The following is a 22,501-nucleotide window of genomic DNA, read 5'->3' as shown; positions in this document are numbered from 1 at the left end:
GGTTAAGAAAGTCTTAATTCTATAGAGAGAGAGCCAAGTTTCCTGTTTACAGATTTAATGGTATTGTTGATATGACAGTCAAAGGTAAGATTGTTGTCAATTGTGACACCTAGCAGTTTGGTAGTAGGGTCAGGTGATAATATGGTTCCATTATTAGATAAGATAGTGAAATCTAATGTAGGGGATCTGGTAGTAGGCTTAGAGAGTAAGAGTTTGTTTTTTTTGCGTTTAGGAGTAGGCAACGTTTTAAGAACCAAGTTTCGACTTTGGAAAATACAGCTTGAGTATTAGTTTGAAGTTCGGAAATGGATTTAGCAGAGCAAATTAGTGTGGAGTCATCAGCGTATTGTATACATGTAGCCTGGGGAATAGCTACTTGTAGGTCATTTATAAAGAGGGAGAAAAGAAGAGGTCCAAGAATAGAGCCTTGGGGGACCCCAAGTGAGATTGGGAGAAGAGATGAGAGTTTCTTATCCCAGAGGACAGCCTGTTTCCTGTTAGTGAGATAGGAACTAAACCAGTGGACAGCCTTAGATTCTAAGGAAAGAGATTCGAGAATTTTTAAGAGGAGAGAGTGGTTAACCATGTCAAAGGCTTTGGACAGGTCAATAAAGAGAGCTGAAGACAGGATGTTATTATTACGATTCTTGTTAATAAAGTCTGTAAAGGAGAGGAGAGCGGTGGTTGTGCTATGAAAAGGCCTAAAGCCATGTTGACAGTAAGAATGTTGTTTTTTATTAAGTGGTTCATTAACTGATGGTGAACACATTTTTCCATGATCTTTGCGAGTGGGGACAAGAGAGCTATGGGTCTATAATTAGAATATTCATAGGAGTTCCCTCCTTTATGTAAGGGTATGATGTGAGAGATTTTCCAGATGTCAGGTATGGTTTCTTCATTTACAGTTCTATTAATGAGAATGGATATGGGATAGGCTATTTCAGAGGCTGCATTTTGAAGGAATTCAGATGGAAGTTGGTCTGCTGAGGGGGAGCATGGTTTGAGTTTGTGGATACATTTCTGTATAAAGGCAGTGGAGATGGGTTGTAGCCTAAAGGTTGGTAGTTTGAAGGATGCAATGTCAGGGATGTTAGTGTTGTCACTAGAGAGATGAGAGGCCAAGGAATTAATAGTATCAATAAAGAATGAGTTGAAAGTATATGCACATACACATATACATACACATTGGAAACCATAATCTCAACAACAAGCAGGTAGGGAAGAAGTACAGAAAATGATTACATTTGGGATCACAAAAGAAACCCATACTGAGTGAATCCAGCACTACTTGTTCTGTAATCTGATGGCTGTATAAGATTGTGCAGTGAATTTAAAAATCTGAACAATGTATCAAACTTTAACTGGCTTAATATGCTCAAAATGGATGAACTATTTAAAACGTTTGGTCAGACTAGGTTTCTACCCACTTTGCAGCTAACCAAAGTTTAGCAGCAAATTCTATTAAGCCTGAGAAGCAAAGGAAAAGATAGTAAATTCCACACATGATGGATATGTCTGCTATAGTGTTCTGCCTTTCAGTCTCCTTGAAGAATCTATGACATTGCAGTTTTTGATGGACAAGACTCTAATATCCCATATCAGATATGCTACAGCCTACATGCATGATGTCATAACATTCTCTGAAGACTGAGAAAAACATCTCCCAAACATCCAAAACATTTTGAATTTCTTGCACCATGTTAATTTTACAGCAATAGTAACTTACCAATACTGATGGTCTAGGAGTTCAGCAAATGGTTCCTGACACATAATGCCATCTCCAAAGTGTATTAACTCAAATGGTCGAAGGGGAGGAACATCCCATAAGTTACCTTAGCAGAAAGCCCAGCAAAGCTGAGAAAAGATATTGAGTGATTGAAAAAGAGTGCCTTGCAATTAAATGGGCTGTTACCTCCCTGAAATATTACTTGTTTTAAAGAGAGCTTGTCATGGTAATGGACAACACTCCTTTATAATGGGTTTTATAGACAGAAAGACAACAATATAAAACTCTATCAATGGGTTAAAACACTTCAGTTCTTTAATGTTAAGGTCCGCAATCAACCTGGCCACAGTCACTTAAGTATAAATGGTCTGCCTCAGGCAGATACAAGCATGCAAAATCTGAAGGTAATTCTACTCAATGCTAGAAGTCTAAACTTCAAAATGCTCTCTCTCGAGACACTCCTATAAATGGAGAACATCGATATCTGTGCAGTAACTGAGACCTGGTTCAAGACTCCAGAGAGCACTCCTGCAATACCAGGCTACAATTCTTACCACACTTTTCGGCCACAAAACCAAGACCGAAACACTAAAGGTGGAGGAGTGCCCATATTCACCAAGGATATTCACATCTCCAGGCTAGTTGCCCAACACAATGCATCTGAAATTCTCCAGATGCAACTAACACTAGGTAAGACTGCAATCCAAATTGTAGCTTGCAACAGATCCCCCAGCATGCCCCAAGATTCTCACTACACCTTTCTAAACATACTGGAAAATATTAAGATACAACCAAACACCCTAATACTGGGTGATTTCAACTACCCTGCCATTAATTGGGAAAACTACTCTGGTACCAACTCCTTTTCCCAATGGTTCTTGGAATTCATAAATTCCAAAGCCCTGGATCAACTAATCCATTGTCCCACCAGGGGCTCCAATATCCAAGACCTGGTCATTACCAACATGGGAGATAGATGCTCCACACCAGTGGTCACCCCCTCATTGGTCCGGTCTGACCATATGCAAATCACCCTTGACATCCACATCCCACCCCTCAGTATGGAAACCTCCTTAAAAAACTTCTCCAAAGCCAACTTCATGCTACTGAAGTCAGAAGTGACAAACTTCACAACACCCACGCAGACGGGATCTGGAAGTTCGACTGCAGAATCCTACACTAAGGCACTGTACGAGTACATCCACTTGTGCATGAATTGTGCCATCCCAAATAGAACCAAGATGCTCTTCTTCAAAAAAAGGAAGCCAATCTAGTGGTCCCCCCTGCTATAAACAAACTATACAACAAAAGGAAGAAACTGTTGCAGAAAAGAGGAAAATCCCAGGATGCAAAAAACTCGCTCACCAGCCTCAGCAAGAAGCTGAGATCCCTCATAAAATCCTCAAAAGCTAGTTTCGAAAATAAAATTGCCAAAGATTCCAAAGACAACCACAAGGCATTCTATAGTTATGTCAAGAATCTAAATGGCAATGCTCAGATCTGCTCTGAGCTACAACAGAATGGCATTAAATATACTGATCCCAAGGATATTGCCAATATCCTGGCAGATCAATTTAGTGCCAACTTCACCCCCCCCCCCCCTCAAGGGCCCATCTCAATACCAAAAGATCGGCAAATTCCGATAATCACGGCCACATAGGTAGAAACCGCACTCTCCAAAGCTAAGAATACAGCATCCATGGGACCAGATGACATCCCAGGCGGTGTACTACATGAACTACAAAATGAACTGGCACCTCACCTAAGTGTCATGTTTAATCATAGCCTCACCTCAGGCTTCGTGCCCACTGAATGGCGCACAGCTACAATTATCCCACTCCACAAGGGAGGATCCGCCTTGGATCCCGGGAACTACCGTCCCATCAGTCTGACAAGCCTGATCTGCAAGGGCATGGAACGCATTATCATGGAACTTATACACAAAGACACTGGCAACCTTCAAACACTGGACCCCACCCAGTTTGGGTTTGTGAAGGGCCGATCCTGTCTCCTGAATCTGACTGACTTCTTCAAATCAGTCTCCAGAGCTGTGGATGAGGGTAAGGCGGTCCACACAGCTTATCTGGACCTTGCCAAGGCCTTCAACACCATCACCCACTCTGGAATCATAGATAAACTTACTAAGCTGGGCATAAATCTCTACTTCACTCAATGGGTTGCCAACTGGCTTACTGACAGAACCTAGACTGTAAAAGTAGCGGACTCCAAATCCAGCTCCAGACAAGTGACAAGTGGAGTACCTCAGGGTTCAGTCCTGGGACCACTCTTGTTTGGCATCTACTTCTCTGAAGTACAGGCCAACACTAAGACTCTAGCTAACAAAGTTCACAGATGACTGCAAACTGGGAGCCATTATTGAATCCCCAAATTATGTGGATATTCTACAAAAGGGCCTTACAGAAACAGATGCCTGGTGCCAGAGCCATGGGCACAAGCTTAATGCCAAGAAATGTATAGTTATTCCTTTTGGAAAAAAACATGTACCCATGAATTACCACATAGGTGGCAGGACACTAAACATCGAAAGTGTGATGAGAAACTTAGGGACACAGGTGACAGTGGTCTCACTTTAGATAACCACATCGTCACAACAGTCAGGAAATCCTTCCATGTGGCACACCTCATCACTAAGGGCTTTTCATCCAGAAAAAAGGAGGTCATTGTCCCACTGTACTCATCCCTCATTAGACCCATTATAGAGTATAATGCCCCGTTTGGAATGTACCTCACAAGACATCTGCAACAGCTGGAATGGCCACAGAAATACCTCACTAAAAGAATCACAGGCCTAAAGCAGATGCCATATGTTGACCATCTAAAAAAAAAACTCCAGCTATACTCTGTGGCATATCGTCTACTCAGAGGCGATCTCTGCTTAACATGCAAGGCCATGTCAAACCCTGAGCTGTTGAATGTGCTCCACTTTGTTTTAGCAGTTCCGAAGTTGTCCTCTTGAAAAATGCCTTCCTTGGTGGTCATCATATATGCTTGTTGGATTTCTGAGCTAAAGGTTCTTAGTTGCAGAGAACCTTGGAAGGCCTTTCAAAAGGACTGGGTGTACTCTTGTCTTAACTTGCATTTCCTCTTAAAAGTAATCTTTGATCTGTCATTCAGCTCCCTATGTTTTCAATGGCAGTATCCTGGGGAGAATAAGCCCTTCACATTCTTGATGAGTACTGCCAGCTCAGGTTCTAACAGAAGGGGATTTCTTGAATTCAGATAGACAAACTGCTTGTTTGTTTCCTTTGGTAAACAGAGGCTTACAGTACTTATCCACCTGGACAAGGTCTTCTTTACTAACTGCTTTGTCTTTTGCCACAAGACTGTGTTGTCACAAGCCACTGGACTAGTGATGTGGCTGCTTTTATTGTTTGTTTCAAGAATGCATCCATTGAGGACATTTGTACCATGACCACTTGATTTTCATTTCCACCTTAACTAACCACAATTTTGGAATACAGACCTCCTTTTTTCAAATGTAGGTGTCAGGGTTGTGCCTGCTGAGTCTCTACCATTTAGCCTTCCTCCTGGGGGTTCTATATGTACTGTTTTGGATTATTTCCAGAAAGTAGCCCCCTGTGCTGCTAAATGCATCAACTAATTTGAAAGGCCAGCTACATTATGGACTTACTACCATCTCACTCCACTGTGTTTGAATGTTTACTTCGTAACTGCAGATGGATTTTTTTGTAAGTTGGGCAAGTTTATCAGTTTATGTACTTATTTATTTCAGGTTGAGCTGACTCTGCAAATGGGAGTTGAATTGGGAACTTGGGGGAAGGGTGCACTGATAGCCTGACAGTTGATTTCTCTGTATGTATCAAAGGGAGATCCTTGAATGCAAACACTAGAATATTTTCAGAAATGTACTGAGCTGTGATATCAGCAGAGGGAATCCCTATAACTGCTCACACAAAGGGATGTCTTGGACATCAATTGATATGAAGATATACACTTTTTATTTCTGCATTTCATTACTCAGTGCATCCTAAAGCTAAAACGATGAACATACTAGACCAGCAGATATAAGAGAGATCAATATATGATACCATGAACAAAGAGTTTCACCTTGTCTAGTCACATCTAGATAATTTAACTTCAAACACCTTTAGGACTTCTTGCATATAAATGTAACCATAGAGTGTCTCTCTATAACTGATGACCCTTGTCAGAGGCCAGTCACTTACCTACTTTCAGAAATTTCTGTTCTCTAATCTAGACAAGCATTGTGCTATAAAAAAACCCAAGAGTCTTGTGATAAAAGGCATATAGCGCGTCCTGTTAATGCGTATTTTTCTAGTATCATAACATAGTTAAAAAGGGGTTTGAATCCTGCAATTGCTGAGTGTGTGTGTGTGTGTGTGGGGGGGGGGGGGTATGATTCTAAGTGATTTCCTTTGAGAGGAGTGCCCTTTTGGGTTGGGAGGGTGGCCTAATGGTTAAGGTGTTTGCCTTACAACCACAAGATACAGGGTTTGAATCTCACAGGGGATAACTGGCTAGGCTTAAAATGGCTCGCAAGAACAGTTAGCCTAGTACTAACCTATTTAATGAATTGTTTTTTTACCTCAATTCAAGGTTCTGATCTTGGAAAGAGACAGACACTGGTTAGTCTATTGTACCATCAGGGTCAAACTCACTCTATTTTCTTATAAATCCTTTTGCAGGGAGTATAAAGCCTTAGTTAGAACTGTTAAAAGCAGTCATTTAGGAGACTTTCTATAATGATCCCTTTTCAATACCAAAAAGTTCTGGTAAGAACTAAGCACATGGCTAAATGAGGAATCTGGTAAGAATGTATGACCCAGATATGGTATAAATTCATCTGTAATAACTTTGCCACTTACTTTGGTACCCCAATAAGCTCCCCTACTTATGCAGGCACCAAATGGACCTTGCAACAACTTGCAAAATTCTTCTCTATCTTCCTTTGCAATGTCCAGTCTTGAAACCATTACTGACTATAAAAGGACATGTAACTCATTGGAGAAAGTGGACTTAATATCCTGAAGGTGGCCATCCACCAGATAGCATCCCTGGTGTGGCTATTTGTAAGATCCTCTTTAAATTAAGCCATCATCTGAAGGCTCTGGAAAATTGCTCACTTCACCCCTATTCCTAAAGAAGGGCAAAAGGATGTAATCAAAAACTATTAATGAATCGCTACATTGATCCTACTTGCAGAACTGCTTGAAACTTTTGGGCATGTACAACTTGCATCCTATCTCAACATTAATAACACATTCTACACCCAACATGTATTTAGGAGACCTTAATTTACTCATTTCCGCTTGTATATATCCACATGAGGATGCCTCAAGTCCTAGTCCCTGGTTCTTTACTGTTTACAATGTTTTATTTTTCCCTTGACATTCTTATAGCAACTTATCTCTACAAAAAATGATCTGGTTCTTTCTCTGGTCTTGATCAGTCAAATGTAGTGATTGCTTATGCTCACCGTCAACACTTCCCTTCTCTCTTACTAATGGTGGGATTTTATCAAAATAGCTACTATAAATGTAGATAAAAGCAAATTGATGATTTTTGATATTTTGCTATGATAAGTAAAATTTCCAAGCACTGAGAAGCCTGTCTTCACTTGCATTCATTAAAACTAAAACTGGTGGTAATTACAAATATTTTGACTTCTGCTATGACTTCAACAGCTGTTTTATCTAAATCTTAAAAGGAGACTCTCTTTAGTTTCAGGCTTTATTTATGCTGCTTACGGAATGTCACATCCACTGAGCAGTGATGCAAAATTTGCAATTCATAAAGGGCTCCTATTCATCATTTTGGAATATGCTCTTCTTTTCACTACAAACTCCACACAGATTACACTGGCTACAGAAACAATGGAAAACAAAACTGGTTGGTTTGTCATGAGCTTCTTTAAATATTAATAACTGAGTATTATTGTCTCTATGACTGGTTGCTACTAACTGTACAGATGTTAATCTGTACACACATTCAGAGCCGTAGCTAGGCCATTTGGTACTCTGGGCAGTCCTCCAGGATGGCACCCCCCACCAACCCAAAGTTGAGGACCAAAAAGTTAGAAAAAAATCTTCTACAGCTGAATGCTTAAAAATAGGCTCAGTGTTACAGTTAAGCTATTAAAGGCATTAATTTCAGCAGAATATCAAAATACTGGCACTTCTCTCATGCCTTGTTGCTAACTCTTCAGCATTACCAAGTTTGTACCTTGGCTGTTTGCATGCAGTGCAGCTATACCCTTCACCCCACCCTAGTTACAGTACTGCAAACAATCATAAACTGTTATTTGTAGGACTCTCTAGTCATCTGTAGCACACTTACTGTTCTTCAATCATTTAACTTTTCGCTGCTTTACTAAACTTCATCTCAGCTGCTCTTGACTATATCTTCTCACTTGCTTCACAGTATCTGCAAAGCCAGTTTTTATAAGTTCCAATATCTGTATTTCTTTTCCTCCAACACTAGGTCTGCTCATGCTTTTGCCAAAATCCAGGCTTTTCACGATATATATATATATATATATATATATATATATATATATATATATATATATATATATATATATATATATATATATAAATAAATAAATGCAGCTGTCTAAAATAATGCCCTTCCCCGATTTTTCCTGATACCAGTTAACATCATCATTAACTCCCCCATTTACAGTACACAAATCCTGATTTATTCTGTTTTCTACAGGGCACTGTTTGCAGTATTTTAATTTATGTAACTAGATAGTGGCTGAGAATCACACTATCGGAGGCAGTCCACATTCCTATTCAAATAAAATATAATAAAGATAGTCTGCATTCCATATGTACAAAGTAAAACATGAGAGACTTTTTAAGTTAGATGAAATTAGTTTGGCAAAACTTACTCAAAATCTGCTGGCCAAATGGAAGAAATACAAAAGCCTTGTTGTTCTGCATACTGATAACCTAGAGTAAGTTAATGGTGTGACACATCTCCAGGGGCGAACAGACACGTACAAACACAAAACTGCTGAAGCTTGAAGAGTACCTGACCTTCCCTTGGGAAATTACTGGCTGTATTGTATACATCAATTTAATATTAACAGAACAGGAGCTCATGTAGCCTAACATTTGAATTTTTTTTGTATACTGTTGGCTTAATAAACTAAACCACTTTGCTCCCTCAGCGAATATAATTCTAAGTGTTAACACTGAACATGCATTTGTATATGGTTTTATGTTTCTCTATGTGTCTCTCTATTATCATGATAGAGTGGGGGAGGGGAAGAACTATCTTGCTTCCCAGATGAAAACAAGTTGCAGAAAAACTTGCTCATAGGTGTACTTAAAACACAAAAATAGTGCTACTGTTGAAATTAACTAGATCTTGAGCCAGTTTTAGAGCACTGTTTTTTTTGGTTTAGCCTTAAAACAGAACTGCTGCCAACTACTTAACTGCAAAAGTCTATAAAGATTTTCAATAAGGACTTAATCTTATAAAGTCCTTGCTACACAAATCATATAAAAGTCCAGCATAAAAACTGTCTTTGTTAGTCTTCTAGTTAAAAATCTGTTGTCCACTCTCTTTTCATGGTGATGACAGAGATGGATTTCTGATTACTGAATGGAACAAATATTGCACGAGCTAAAATCTTCCCTGATATTTCTTTGAATTTCAGTAAGATATCGGTTCAAACTGGACAAAAAAGGTTATAGCTTCAAATGGTCTAAGACTCATAAATAAAAATGTTTGTGTGGGGGTGGAGTCTCGCTGTACTCCATACACTTACCTTCTTTACTTAAATAATTCTATGGTTGCAGAACTGGGGCAAAAAGAAGCCACATACTGAATAACAGTATGCGATTAGAAATCAAACCAGCAACGGTTTTATATGTGGGAAAAAGTCTCTGGATAACACTTGGCCTGTTGCAAAGCTTCTCATAAGCCTTTTTCATATGCTAGGACTATAGGCTGTGCACTTGTCAGGCTGTAATGAAACACGATGCAGTAGCAGATTCAGCATGTTATTATGCGATAGCTGCATGCAATCAATCGCATTACAGAATCGCATGATATCATTGCACATTATCAAGAAATTAACTAATCTAAAGAAAATGTGATGCATGTACCTGTAGCTAAACAAACAAAAAAAAACTCTTTACTCACGAACTGTGTATGTTAGCAATCCCTCACAAAAACAAATTCATCCAGCAACAGCAGTGAATAGAGCAGTTCCACTGTATGTCACCATTGCTTTTATACTGGTAACAGAAGCAGCTATGAAAACGGCTCATGCATAGCTAATGGTTGGGGTGTTCCCTGGGCGAAAAGTCTGGGGAAGGCGGTTTATGGGCAGTCCTTGGGCAGCAGCTGAGGAAAAGATTAAAAATAATAAAGGGCATTATTAGCAAATTATTCGAGCGCCCATGTAGTCTCTACAGCTCTGCGAGACCTTTTCAAGCTTAAAGATGGCTCACAGTACCGGAGATTATGAACGGGGAATGAAAAAAACAGTCAAAATCTTGATTTACCCTAGTAGAAAGCATATGCTATAATGCTACATTCAAAAGATAGGGAGAAAAAACACTCCAGAAATGAGAAAAGAAGTGTAGTAGCACGTAGTGGTCCTTTAAGTTTGGGATATTAGATACCATTGAAATAAACCCCAGGGGTGGCAACTGGAAAAACACTTCAAACAAGAGGGAACTGATGTGGCAGCTAATGTGTGTCCAGGATTAAATGATTTTATATCCATCTTGCCTGCTTTAAAAGAAAGAGCGGAAAGGGTTTAATTTTATATAATTTCTTCACAGAAATGTATTTTATTGTATTTTTAGTGTTTATAGTATATGCCTTTAAGGTATTAATTTATTCAAGAGATCTTTTGTTTGACTGGTGGGATTCCTCACCTATCCTGTGACAGTGTAATATATTTAAATCCACATGACTGCTTGTATATTGTTCTGAGGAAGTCAATTTTACTTTGATGAAGGCGCTTAACCTGAAAAATAAACTTGTCTACTAGTCCTACTGGGGAATTTGTGGTTTTTATTTTTTATTTTTAGTTTGCTACAATTATTTGGTTTCTACTTACCATGACACCAAAACTTGGAAAAGGAGCTAGTGCAACAGTAACTTATAACTGCTGGATTACAACCATGTTTATGGTGCCAACTCTCAGCTACACAATGAAAAAGCAGCAGTTTCTTCACAGGAAGAAACCAAGTGGGATCGGCACTGGAAAGCACTGATATAGGTATGACATCAATATATTCTTCATGCTACTGCTACTGTGTATTCACCTTAGTTCTTTAAGCCTGCCTGCCCCATCTCCGAAAAGTTATACCACAGATTGTTCAAACGATAATGCTCCTGCTTTTGCACAAAGCCTCCTCCCCCAAATCACAGCTTTTTGACCATATTTTAGAGGAGACTGGGAAGAAAGCAAAGGGTACATTGGCCTCTGTAAAAACCTTACAGATACGCCATATCATCCAATACTGCACTGTGTTTTCAAATGAATCTCCCCAGCTTCCATAAAAGAAACCTTATGTACAACAGGCTGATGAGAGAAACAAAATTGTTACGGTAATGTGTTTCAATATAGGTAATTATACATTGCTCCACCACCACATCACTGAAAACAATTGCTTCACTATAATCAGCTAACTGCCCTCATTTCAACAGACTGCTCCCACAAATAGCTATTTCCAGCCATCACCAAAAAAACGGAATAAAATTTCCAAATTTCAGCTTGCTACTATAAGTACCCTACCACCCAGATATCAAACAACCACACAAACACTGCAGTGTTGTAGACCTATGTACGGACACCACTGCTCATAAATGTATTGGGTTTTCTGATGTAAAACACAGCAAAATCTGCAAGACAATACTGGACCTGGAGTGTGTGATGCATCTGCTTCTCTCAGCACTCTCAACTGAAATGACTAGCGACTGCTGGAAAAGCAGACTGGCTGAAAAATGCTAAGAAATTAAAGTAAATTCTACTACAGTTATCCATTTCTGTGATTATGCTGATCTTTCACGTCCAGGTTCTGCTCACAGCAATTTTAATAAGCTGTGAAGGGAGTTTGGAGAGTGCAAATACTGTACTTGCCACCAAATAAATTACCTATATGTGTTCTGGCAGTTTAACTAGGCTTTGTACACATTTTAATTTAAAGACACGCTAAAAAGGAGATACCTTGGCACAGGCTGTCATTTTACCTGTGTGCAAAAATAACTCGGGACCAGATGTTAAGCTGCAACAAGTTGTTCAGTTCTGTTTATGTTTTCATCACTAGTGTACAAAAACTAAATGAAACCGTGACCCAAAGCCAACGGCCATGGCAGTTTCATATTTTCCATTGTTCAATATCTTTAACAAATTTAAGGTCTTGTCACAAATCTAACTTGCACTGCATTTAATTAGTATTGATCCCCCACAGCTTTCAACTCCAATGGTGAACAAAGTTGTGCTACCATAAACATTTGTACACTTCCTTCTGCTTCTAGTTCTTGCATTATTTTTGCTGCAACTAGCAGTCTCCCTGTACTGTATTATAGGATGATGAACTTGTAAATTCTTCACATTCAGTTTAGAATGCATGGCTGTAAATTTTATCTGATATGAAAATAGCCGTTTTGCTTCACTGATAAGTCAACTTACCGGCACAGCACAATAATTGTGATTAACTTTCACAGCTATGTTGGGGGGATATTGATCTTCCTGAGGGCAACTCGAGTCTGTATAACATATTCTGTAAAAAGATAAAAACATGTACGTAAATTCAATGACTACTTTTACTGCCAACAGACAGGAAAGCAATTGCAGCTGGAAGAATCCTTTTACAGTTAACATAAGACTTTCAAGCAACAAAAGATCCGTAGACTGTAGCATGCTTACACAGCAAGTTACACAAAGTTAAAGCAACACTCTCCAGTTACTAAAACCATTATTCAAACTTGGGAATTACTTTAAGAAAAAAAGAAGTTATGTGCTTGCCGTAACATTTCATCTGTGTTGTCCATTTTCAATTTTCAACAACTGGACTCGAATCTGAAGCTCGGATCAAATTCTTACTTTTTACAGCTCACGGCTACTGGAACTCAAGCTCCTCCCTTATCCATACTGCTCTAGTTCCCTAACATACCTCAGATAGTTTGCTGACCTTACAGCTTCATAGGATTATTAGAACACTAGTATGTGAAACCAATACCTGGAGCTCAAAATGAGGAACACTGGTTCCATTATTACCTACTCGTTCTTCCAGAAGTCAAGCTAAATGGAAGGGAGCTGGAGGGAGGGGAGTTGAAGAATGAAAATGGACAACACAGATGGAACATTATGGTGAGTACATAACCTCTATCAGATGTTGCCAGTTTTCATCTGTTCAACAACAGGGACACGGACCCCAGCTACCTGAATCCCCAGAAAGACTAAGGATATTCCTGAGCACTGTTGAGCCAAAGGCTGCTCCTCCCCTTGAGACCAGATCCAATTTGAACGGGTAATAAAGGTATGAGGATTTGCCCAAGTTGCAGCCGCACAAACATCTTCCATAGAAGACCTGGATAAAAATACTGATGTTGCCATGGACCTGGTTGAATGGGCTCGCAAAGGTTTTGGCAAAGGCAGGCCCAATTTGTTACAAAGGATATGCAAAATCAGTCAACCATTTGGCTAAAGTTACTTTTAAAACTGGCTTGCCTAATTTCAACTCCACAAAAGAAACAATTGATCTGCTTTTCTGAAATTCTTTTTTCTATGCAAATAGAAAAGTACAGTTGTGTACCTACTATAAATGTAGATGTTCGAATGTATTCACTGTTGCAGTCATTACAATAGAGTTATCCTGCTGGCAGCCTACCCGCAGTCAGCCCGAGTTCCAAAGTCTAGGTCCAGCATCAGTTGCTGTCACCTCCTCCCTGACGTCAGTGCGCCAGGGGTATAAAAGATGCAGCCGACGTCATTTTCTTCAGTTTTTCTTGCCCCAGATGTCAGGTGCCCCTAAAATGGTAGGCTAAATTATACCAATAAGCATGCATACACAAAAAACAACTTTTCCTTCATCTACAAGCAAATACACCCCCATAGGTTGTATAGAATAGAGAAGTACTGAAGTCCCAGCAAAGGAAAAGGGGGATGGTGGGAGGGTAACCTGGACTGCAACAGTGAATACACTCGAACATCTACTTTTACGGTAGGTACACAACTGTACTATGTTCATAGTGTTTCATTGTTGCAGTCATTACAACTGGGTTGAATCCCAAAGCTGAGGTTGGGTGGCTGGGCCTAAATAGAATTTGGAGTGGCTATGAGGCCCTGCAGAACTGCAGTGGCAAGCCTGCTCTGGATTTAGAGTAAAGAGGTAAATGGTAGTGCTTTGTAAAAGTGTGCAATGAAGTCCAGGTTGCAGCCTCCAAAATGTCCTTGGTTGCTACTCTGAGGAAGGCTGCTGAAGTGGCTGCTGCTCTGGTAGACTGTGGCCTAATGCCCTTGGGCACTGATTTGCCATGTTGTGAATAGCAGAAATGAATGCAGTGGCCTATCCATTTTGAAAGTCTGCTTAGAGATGGCTTTTCCTTGCGAACCTGCAGCATATGCCACTAAGAGTTGCTCAGTTTTTCTGAAAACTTTAGTTTTGTCCAAGTAAAAGCGTAGCCGTCTGTGTATATCCAAAGAATGCAGAAGGCTCTCCCCCTTATTCTGTGGGTTTGGATAAAAGGTAGGCAAATGTATGGTTTGGTTAAGAGCCACACTGGACACTACCTTAGGCATAAATGTCGGGTTTGTCCTTAGAGAAACCCTGTCCTGATGGAAAATAATAAAAGGTTCCACAGCCATTAGTGCCTGCAACTCCGAGACTCTTCTTGCTGAAGTTATTGCTAGGAGAAGAGCTGTTTTCCATAAGTATTTTATCTCCGCTGTATTGGCTGGCTCAAAATGAGGCACTGAGTTTTTCCAAGACAAAATTGAGGTCCCATGCAGGTATTGGAGCTCTCCTCGTGGGGTCTTATGTTTTTAGCCCCTCTAAGATACTGTCTTAGCAGTGGATGAGAAAAAAAATAGGTGGGTCTGTATTGTAATGAGCTGAAATGGCAGAGGCATGGATCTTAATTGACGAGAAGGATAGGACTTTGTCCAGCATCTCAGTTAGGTATTGCAAAATCTGAGGAATATTTAGTACAAGCGTGTCAATTCCCTGCACCTGGTTCCAAGCACAGAATCTCTTCCATTTTTCTGCATAAGAGTTTTTGGTGCTGGGCTTCCTGGCCTCCAAAATAACATCCATAACTGCTTTAGAGAGAGGTGTGTTCTGAATGGTTACATTATCCGCCATGCAGCCAGATTTAGGGTTCTGAGTTGGCTGTGTAGGATCTGATTGTTCTGTTGGGTCAGCAAATGCGGAATTAGAGGTAATGTCCAGGCTGGGCCTTGAGACAAGCTCTTTAGGATTGGGTACCAGTGCTGGCATGGCCAGTCCGGGACAATCAGTATCATTTTTGGCTTCTCTTGTCCGACATTTAGGAGTACCTTGGGGAGGAGAGGCAGAGGAGGGAAGGCATACACTAAGTGCTTTCCAGCTGAATGAAAGGGCGTCCGTCCACTTTCAATGCTTGTTTGTGATAAGTCCGAGTGCAGAATCTCTGTAGCTGGAAGTTGTGAGGGAAGGCGAAAAGATCTATGTCTGGGCATCCCCATTTCCCTGTTACGTTGAAGATTTGTGGATCTAGTTTCCACTCGTGAGGATCCATGAGGTTTCTGCTTAGTTCGTCTGCCAAAGTATTTGTCTTTCCTGGCAGGAATTGTGCTTGCAGGTGTACTTGACAAGTCAAAGTTGTATTCCACAAAGTTGCAACTTGTCTGCAGAGGGGGGTAGGAATGTGTGTCCCCTTGCTTGTTTATATACCACATGACTATAGTATTGTCAGTCTTTATCCAGCAGTTGTCCTGGATGAAGTAGGTCCTTGAAGGCTGTCAGGGAATTTTGTACAGCTAGCTTTTCTTTTTGATTGATATGAAGATGCATTTTGCTTGTGGGCCATGTGCCCTGAATACATTTTCCTGCCATGTGCACCCCCTAGGCATAATCTGATGCATCTGTTGTTAGTGTTTGCCTGGCAGTGGGTAAAGTGAGTGGCTGTCCCTTGTTGTGGTGACAGGCCTGTGCCCACCATCGAAACTCTTGTTGCAGGCAAGGAATGAGAGTAATTACTGTTTCCAGGCTGTGGCAATGTTGAGTCCAAACACTTTTTAGATACCATTGTAGTTTCCTCATATGCAGTCTTGCATATGGAATTAGTAGAATGCAGGATGCCATGTAGCCCAGAGCCTGCATAATTTTTCTTGCAGATAACTGGGTCTTTGTTGCCAAGTTTTCGAAGTAAGAAGTCAGTTGCCTTTGTTGGCCTGGCGTGAGATAAGCCATCTGGGCAGTTGTATTTAAGCTTGCACCCAGGAATATCATCTCTTGAGAGGGTACTAGTTTAAATTTCTTTTCGTTTACTGTGTACCCTAGGCAAATTAGTAGTATTTTTACAAACGCCAGATGCTGTAGTAGAATATCTCTGGTCTCTGCTTGAATAAGGCAGTCGTTCAAGTAGGGATATATTTGAATTCCTCTGTCTGCAAAATGCAATTACTGGTGCCAGGCATTTGGTGAAGACCCTGGGTGCAGTAGATAAGCCAAAGGGCAGTGCAGAGAATTGGTAGTGCATTAAGCCAGCTATGAATCCGAGGTATCTTAAGCATAATTGTCTGATTGGGACATGAAGGTATGCCTCTGAGGTCCAAAGTTACAAGCCAAGCCTTCTTGTCCAGCATGGGCAGAAGCTGCTGTAGAGTCAAAATTTTGGATTATGGGACGTCCAGAAAAGTATTTAGAATAGACAGGTCCAGAATTGGTCTCCAGGCTTTGTCCTTTCTTGGCACTAAGGAAAGTCTTCAGTAAAATCCTTGCGCCTGCTCTTGTTTTAGCACTGGCTGAATAGCCCCCATGTCCATGAGAAATTAAACTTGTTTTTGTGCCTCTGCCCATTGATTGTGTGGCAGGTCTTGGCATACCTTTTGCCTTTGGAAGGGTGTGAAAGTGGAACCTGTAGCCCTGAGAGACTATATTTAAGACCCATTTGTCCTGGGTGATCTTATGCCAGGTTCATGAAAAAAGTGCTAGCTTTCCCCCTAAGGGTGCTGCCAAAAAAATAAGTGCTTGGCATTGGCAAAGGGAAGTCATTGGGACCGTTTCCTACAAGGCTGTCATTTGTCTTCTCCACTTTTGGAGGTAAAAGCACACCATTGTTTGGGCCTGTATGAGCCCTGGGGCTGTTGCCTGCCTCCAGGACGACTGAATCTGCCTCTTTGTGGTCTGTCTGACACTGTAAAGGTCCAATTCTTAGAGGGCCAGTTCCTGCTAAATCTGGGTGGCTGTACCTGTAAAAGAAATCCTTTACTGTCTGCATAGATTTAGCTTTATCCTCCATTTTCTTCAACACCTCTTCCGCCTTAACACCAAACAAAGTATCATGCTGTAATGGAGCATCCAATAATTTCGCTTTAACATGATCAGGCAAATTCTGTTCCTTTAACCAAGCATGCCCTCTAATAACAGCAGCCCTGCACGAGGCCTCCAGTGAATCATAGCCACACTGCAAAGTACGTTTTCTCACTGGTTCTGCTGCATGCAAGAAATCCTGCAAATCTTTGTTCTCAGAACATACAGAATTTGTCAACATTTTTTTGTTTTAACAAAGACATTAAGTATTGCTGATATTTGAGCATATGAAATTGACAATTTAAAGCCCTTACAGCCAAGGTAGCAGAAGTGTAAACTTTTTTCCCCCATCTGTCCAGAGCCCTAGAATCTCTATCAGAGGGGACAGGGTTTTTAGCAGTAGCAGCTTTGACCCCTTTGGGACCCTGTGAAATAGTTTCTGGGTCAGCAGCAGGGTTTTTATAAAGGAATTTATGGGAGTCTGGAACCCTGTAGTATCTGTCCGGCTTAACAGGAGCAGGAGGTAGAGAGTCTGGAGACAGGCCGGACTCTGAAAATACATCATCTACAATGTCTAGAATAGGGGTAATTGCAAGAGGTCTGTGCTGAGGAAGTAAAATAAAGTCTCTAAGCCTTTTCTTACAATCGGAATAATCTTGGCTCTCCCAGTGGAAATGCTCCTTCATGGTATGCAGGGTTTCCCCAAATGGGTAGTCCTCAGGAGGAGAAGCTGAAGGAATAGAATCTTCAGCATCAAAATCCTCATAGGGAGGAATAGAATATCCCTGTTATGAAGAGGAGTCAGAGGAAATGGAAACCTGATCAGAGGAATCATATTCAGTGTCTTGCCTAGGCCTCTTATCAGGAGGGGGATGGGAACCCCTGATCAAAGTAATTAGGTCTTCGGCCATTTTGAGCATCTGTTTCTTAGGCATAGAAGTCTGTCCTGGAGAATGCTGTACTTGTTTCCTTGTCTTTAAAACTGTTTTAGACTTTGTCTTGGATGCTGAAGTAGGCTTTATATAAAGTTGTGTAGGTCTGAAGACACCCTCAGAAGCCGATGCCTGCTCAGCGGCTCCGGACCCATCTTAGGGATTAATTTCCGAAGGGCCAATACCTTGAGTATCCAGAGGCCTAGTTGTCTCCACGTGGGAGTCGGAGGCGGCCTGTGGCTCTGAGGTAGTGGGAGTCAGGGGCTGCGAAAGCACCTCACTGAGCACCGGCGAACCGGAGACTGGCCTAGAAGAAGCTTCGTCATTGGTTTTGGACCTCAGATGCTTGTCCTTGTCTTTATGCTTGCGTTTTTTATGAATTACAGTCGTCGGTTGTTCCGACGGCATTACATAGTTAAACCTTCTGCCAAAATAATGAAAAGCAAAATCGTACCGACGCTTAATCGTGCGTTGGTTAAATCTAGCACAAAACCAACAACTAGCAATGCCGTGGTCAGGGCCTAGGAAAGGAATACAGTAAGAATGAAAACCCTTATCAGGTATTTGCTTCCCACAAGAAATACAATTGTTAACTTTTTCAGACATCGGTCTGGAGCAAGTAAAAAGTTTCCCCAACGGGGTACTTAGCTTTATTGAAGACTTTGGATCTGAAATTCAATTTCGAAAATCTCAGGAGTCGGCCGACCGGCACTTGCGAACTGCTTTTGCTTCAGGCATCGCGCGGCAAGAAAGACTGAAGAAAATGGTGTCGGCTGCATCTTTTATACCCCTGGCGCACTGACGTCAGGGAAGAGGTAACAGCAACCGACGCCGGACTAGGACTTTGGAATTCAGGCCGACTGCGGGTAGCCTGCCAGCAGGATAACCCAAGTGTAATGACTGTAACAGTGAAACATGAACATCTGTTACCTCCTATATGAAAATTAGGAATGTCAGGTAGTTATACTTCAACAGTTGAGGAACTAGCCCCATTGTTAGACTGTAGCCAGAAACTCAAGTACTTTATATATATTGGTACTGAAAAAGGGTCAAAGTCTTTTTACTGTGCCCCCCAAAAAACTTTTCCATTTACTTCTGTAAATCTTCCTAGTGGAAGCTTTATGGGAAGATAAAGGTATATGATGGACCGGGTAGTATAGTCTAGGTTGTTATGGCTATCAATGGAGTGGAGAAACCCTGAGGTCAACTTCGGGCCTGAAATCTCCGTGTAAATGTCTGTCAGGTGAGACAGGAGGTCTGGAATTGGATCCAGAATCCATGGAGGGTAAACTAGAGGAGACCAAAGAAAGAGGAACCAAATCTGATGATGCCAATAAGAGGCAATGAAGATGACTTTGCTCTTCAATCGGGATGCTTTCTGGAGAACTTTGGGGATTAAGGGGGTTAGGGATAAGCATAGAGGAGACCAGGGGATCAATCATGGAGGACAGCATCTCAGTGATTCTCTGGTGGTGAGAAAGTACAGTTTTGTACCTACCATAAATGTAGATGTCCGATAGGTATGCATCTGCAGTCATAACATATGAGTTGTCCTGCCTCAGGCAGCCCTTCGGTCAGCCGGATTCCAAAGTCTGGGTCTGGCCTCGGCTGATGTCGCACTTCACCCGACGTCATAGCTCCTGCGGTATAAAGGCATCAGCCGACGCCATTTTCCTCAGTGTTTCTTGCCCCAGATGCCATGTGCCCTCTAGGAAGGCTAAATTTGGATAAATGTAGAAAATTCCAAACAGTGGAAAGCAAAATATATATATACATATATACATACAAACAAATACACCATAATAGATTCCCCCAGCTAGCTAAAAGAGGGGTAAGTACCCTAGGAATACCACAGAGGGGAAGGAGGGTGGGTAATCCTGACTGCAGATGCATACCTATCGGACATCTACATTTATGGTAGGTACAAAACTGTACTATGTCCTTCAAGGATGCATCTGCAGTCATAACATATGGGTAGAATACCATAGCCAAACTGGGGGAGGAGGCACTAAGATAATGATGGTGTAGTTAAGATCCCCTGTAAAACTGCAGTTGCAAAACCTGCTCGGGATCTGGAGTATAAAGGAAGATTGTAATGCTTGGCAAATGTAGGCACGGAGCTCCAAGTAGCAGCTTCTAAAATGTCTTTGGTAGCCACTCCTGAGGAAAGCTGTAGTGGTGGCTGTGTCTCTTGTGGAGTGAGGCCTGATATTTTCAGGAGTTGTCTTTCCATGAAAAGAGTAGCAGAATCGAATGCAATTTCCTATCCATTTTGAAATTGTCTGTTTGGAAATTGCTTTTCCTTGCACTCCTGTTGCATATGCTACCAGAAGCTGGTCAGTTTTTCTGCTGGTTTTAGTTCTGTCCAGATAGTAGCGCAGTTGTCTGTGTACATCAAGGTGTGCAGTAGTTTTTCCCCCCTGTTCTGTGGGTTAGGGAAGAACGTAGGTAAATGAATAGCTTGGTTCAAGGATACCCTGGATACCACCTTTGGCATGAAAGTAGGATTGGTTCTCAGAGACACTCTATCCTGGTGAAAGATAAGGAAAGGCTGCACTGCCATTAATGCCTGTAACTCGGATACCCTTCTTGCTGAAGTGATTGCTAGAAGGAAAGCAGTTTTCCAAGATAAGAACTGTAAGTCTGCTGATGCTGCTGGTTCAAAAGGGGAAGTGTTAATTTTTCCAGCATGAAATTGAGATCCCATGCAGGCAGAGGTGGTTTCCTTGGAGGTTTTACATTTTTGATCCCTCTTAAAAATTGTCTGAGGAGAGGGTGAGAGAAGATAGGAGGATCCATGTTGTACTCTGCTGAAATTGCTGAAGCATGAATCTTAATGGAAGAATAGGACAGGCCATTGTGGAACAGTTCTGCTAAGTATTCTAGGATGTGTGCTAGGTTTGCCAGTGTGACATTTGTTCCCTTTGATGCACTCCAAATGAGGAATCTCTTCCATTTGGCTGAGTATGTTTTTCTTGTGGAGGGTCTGCGAGCCTCCACAATAATGTCCTTGACACTCTGAGATAAAACAGATTGGTTTTGTTTTATGCAATTTTTCAGACAGTTAGCTGCAGTGTTTTCAAGTTTGGATGCAGGGTCTTGTAGTTGTTCTGCGTTAGAAGTAAAGGCCATAGAGGTAGAGGCCATGAGTTCGTCCGAGACATGCTTCTCAGTAGCGGGTACCAATGCTGCCTTGGCCAGTCTGGAGCCATCAGAATCACCTTTGGCTGTTCCTCCCTGATCTTCAGTAGAACTTTGTACATCAATGGGAGAGGTGGAAAGGCATAAACTGTCAGGGCCTTCCAGCTGAAAGAAAGGGAGTCCACCCTCCAGGCTTGTGGGTGGTATTCTCTTGAGCAGAATTTCTTCAGTTGGTGGTTGAGTGGTGGGGCGAACAGGTCTATCTCTGGCATTCCCCATTTCTTTGTTATGGTTTTGAAGATGTCTGGATGCAGCATCCATTCGTGAGCATCCGTGGTAGTTCTGCTTAAGCTATCTGCTAGTGAATTCTCTTTTCCTGGTATGAATCTGGCCTGCAGTTGAATGTTGAGATTCAGGCCTAGGTTCCACAGGTCCATTGCCATCTGGCATAGAGGGTAGGAATGCGTGCCTCCCTGTTTGTTGATGTACCACATGACTGTGGTATTGTCTGTCCTTAGCAGGTGTCCTTGCTGGAGGAAGGATTTGAATGCCTCGATTGCATGCTTCACTGCCAGCATCTCCTTTAGATTTATGTGTAGATTCAGCTGGTCTTGAGACCATAGGCCTTGGATACACTTGTCTTCCATGTGTGCCCCCCAGCCTAGGTCTGAGGCGTCCGTGGTGATGGTCTGCCTTAGTTGTGGTTTGTGGAAAGGCAACCCTCTGTTGGTCTGGCAGGCCTGAGCCCACCACAGGAATTAATTTTTCAGGCATGGAATGATTGGTATCATGGTTTCTAGACTGTGTCTGTGTTGAGACCATACATTCCTTAGGTACCATTGTAATTTTCTCATATGCAGCCTGGCATGTGGGATCAAGATTATGCAAGATGCCATGTAAACCAGGGCCTGCATGACTTTCCTTGCAGTAAGCTGAGTTTGTCTTGTCAATGCCATGAAGTAGACTGGGAGTTGCTTTTGTTTATCTTCTGTGAGAAAAGCCATCCGAGTTATTGTGTCCAGTTCTGCACCCAAAAATGTTATCCTTTGCTATGGCACTAGTCTTGACTTCTGTATGTTGACTGTGTATCCCAAGGCTTGTAACAGTTGTATGACATAGGCCAAATCTTTTATTATTTTTTGTCTTGTTGTCCGCTTGTATTAGGCAGTCGTCCAGGTATGGGTAGATCTGAATTCCCTGAAGCCTGCAATGTG

At 41.5% G+C, this 22,501-nt stretch overlaps 1 protein-coding gene across 1 annotated transcript in view; it reads right to left on the bottom strand.

Annotated features, from left to right (window-relative positions):
* Positions 1-22,501, bottom strand: part of PIAS4 (protein inhibitor of activated STAT 4) — a gene marked incomplete in the record, with an annotated part of 1,954,703 nt that overhangs the window by 1,055,416 nt on the left and 876,786 nt on the right. The window contains 1 exon segment of the mRNA XM_044054086.1: positions 12,390-12,480. Within this exon segment, the coding sequence (XP_043910021.1) occupies positions 12,390-12,480 (91 nt within the window).

The sequence above is a fragment of the Protopterus annectens genome, chromosome 13.part0 (assembly GCF_019279795.1).
Source record: "Protopterus annectens isolate FY-2018-M chromosome 13.part0, PAN1.0, whole genome shotgun sequence".
NCBI lineage: Eukaryota > Metazoa > Chordata > Ceratodontiformes > Protopteridae > Protopterus > Protopterus annectens.
Note: the sequence above shows the minus strand (reverse complement) of the source record. Positions and strands in the feature narration are given on the sequence as shown.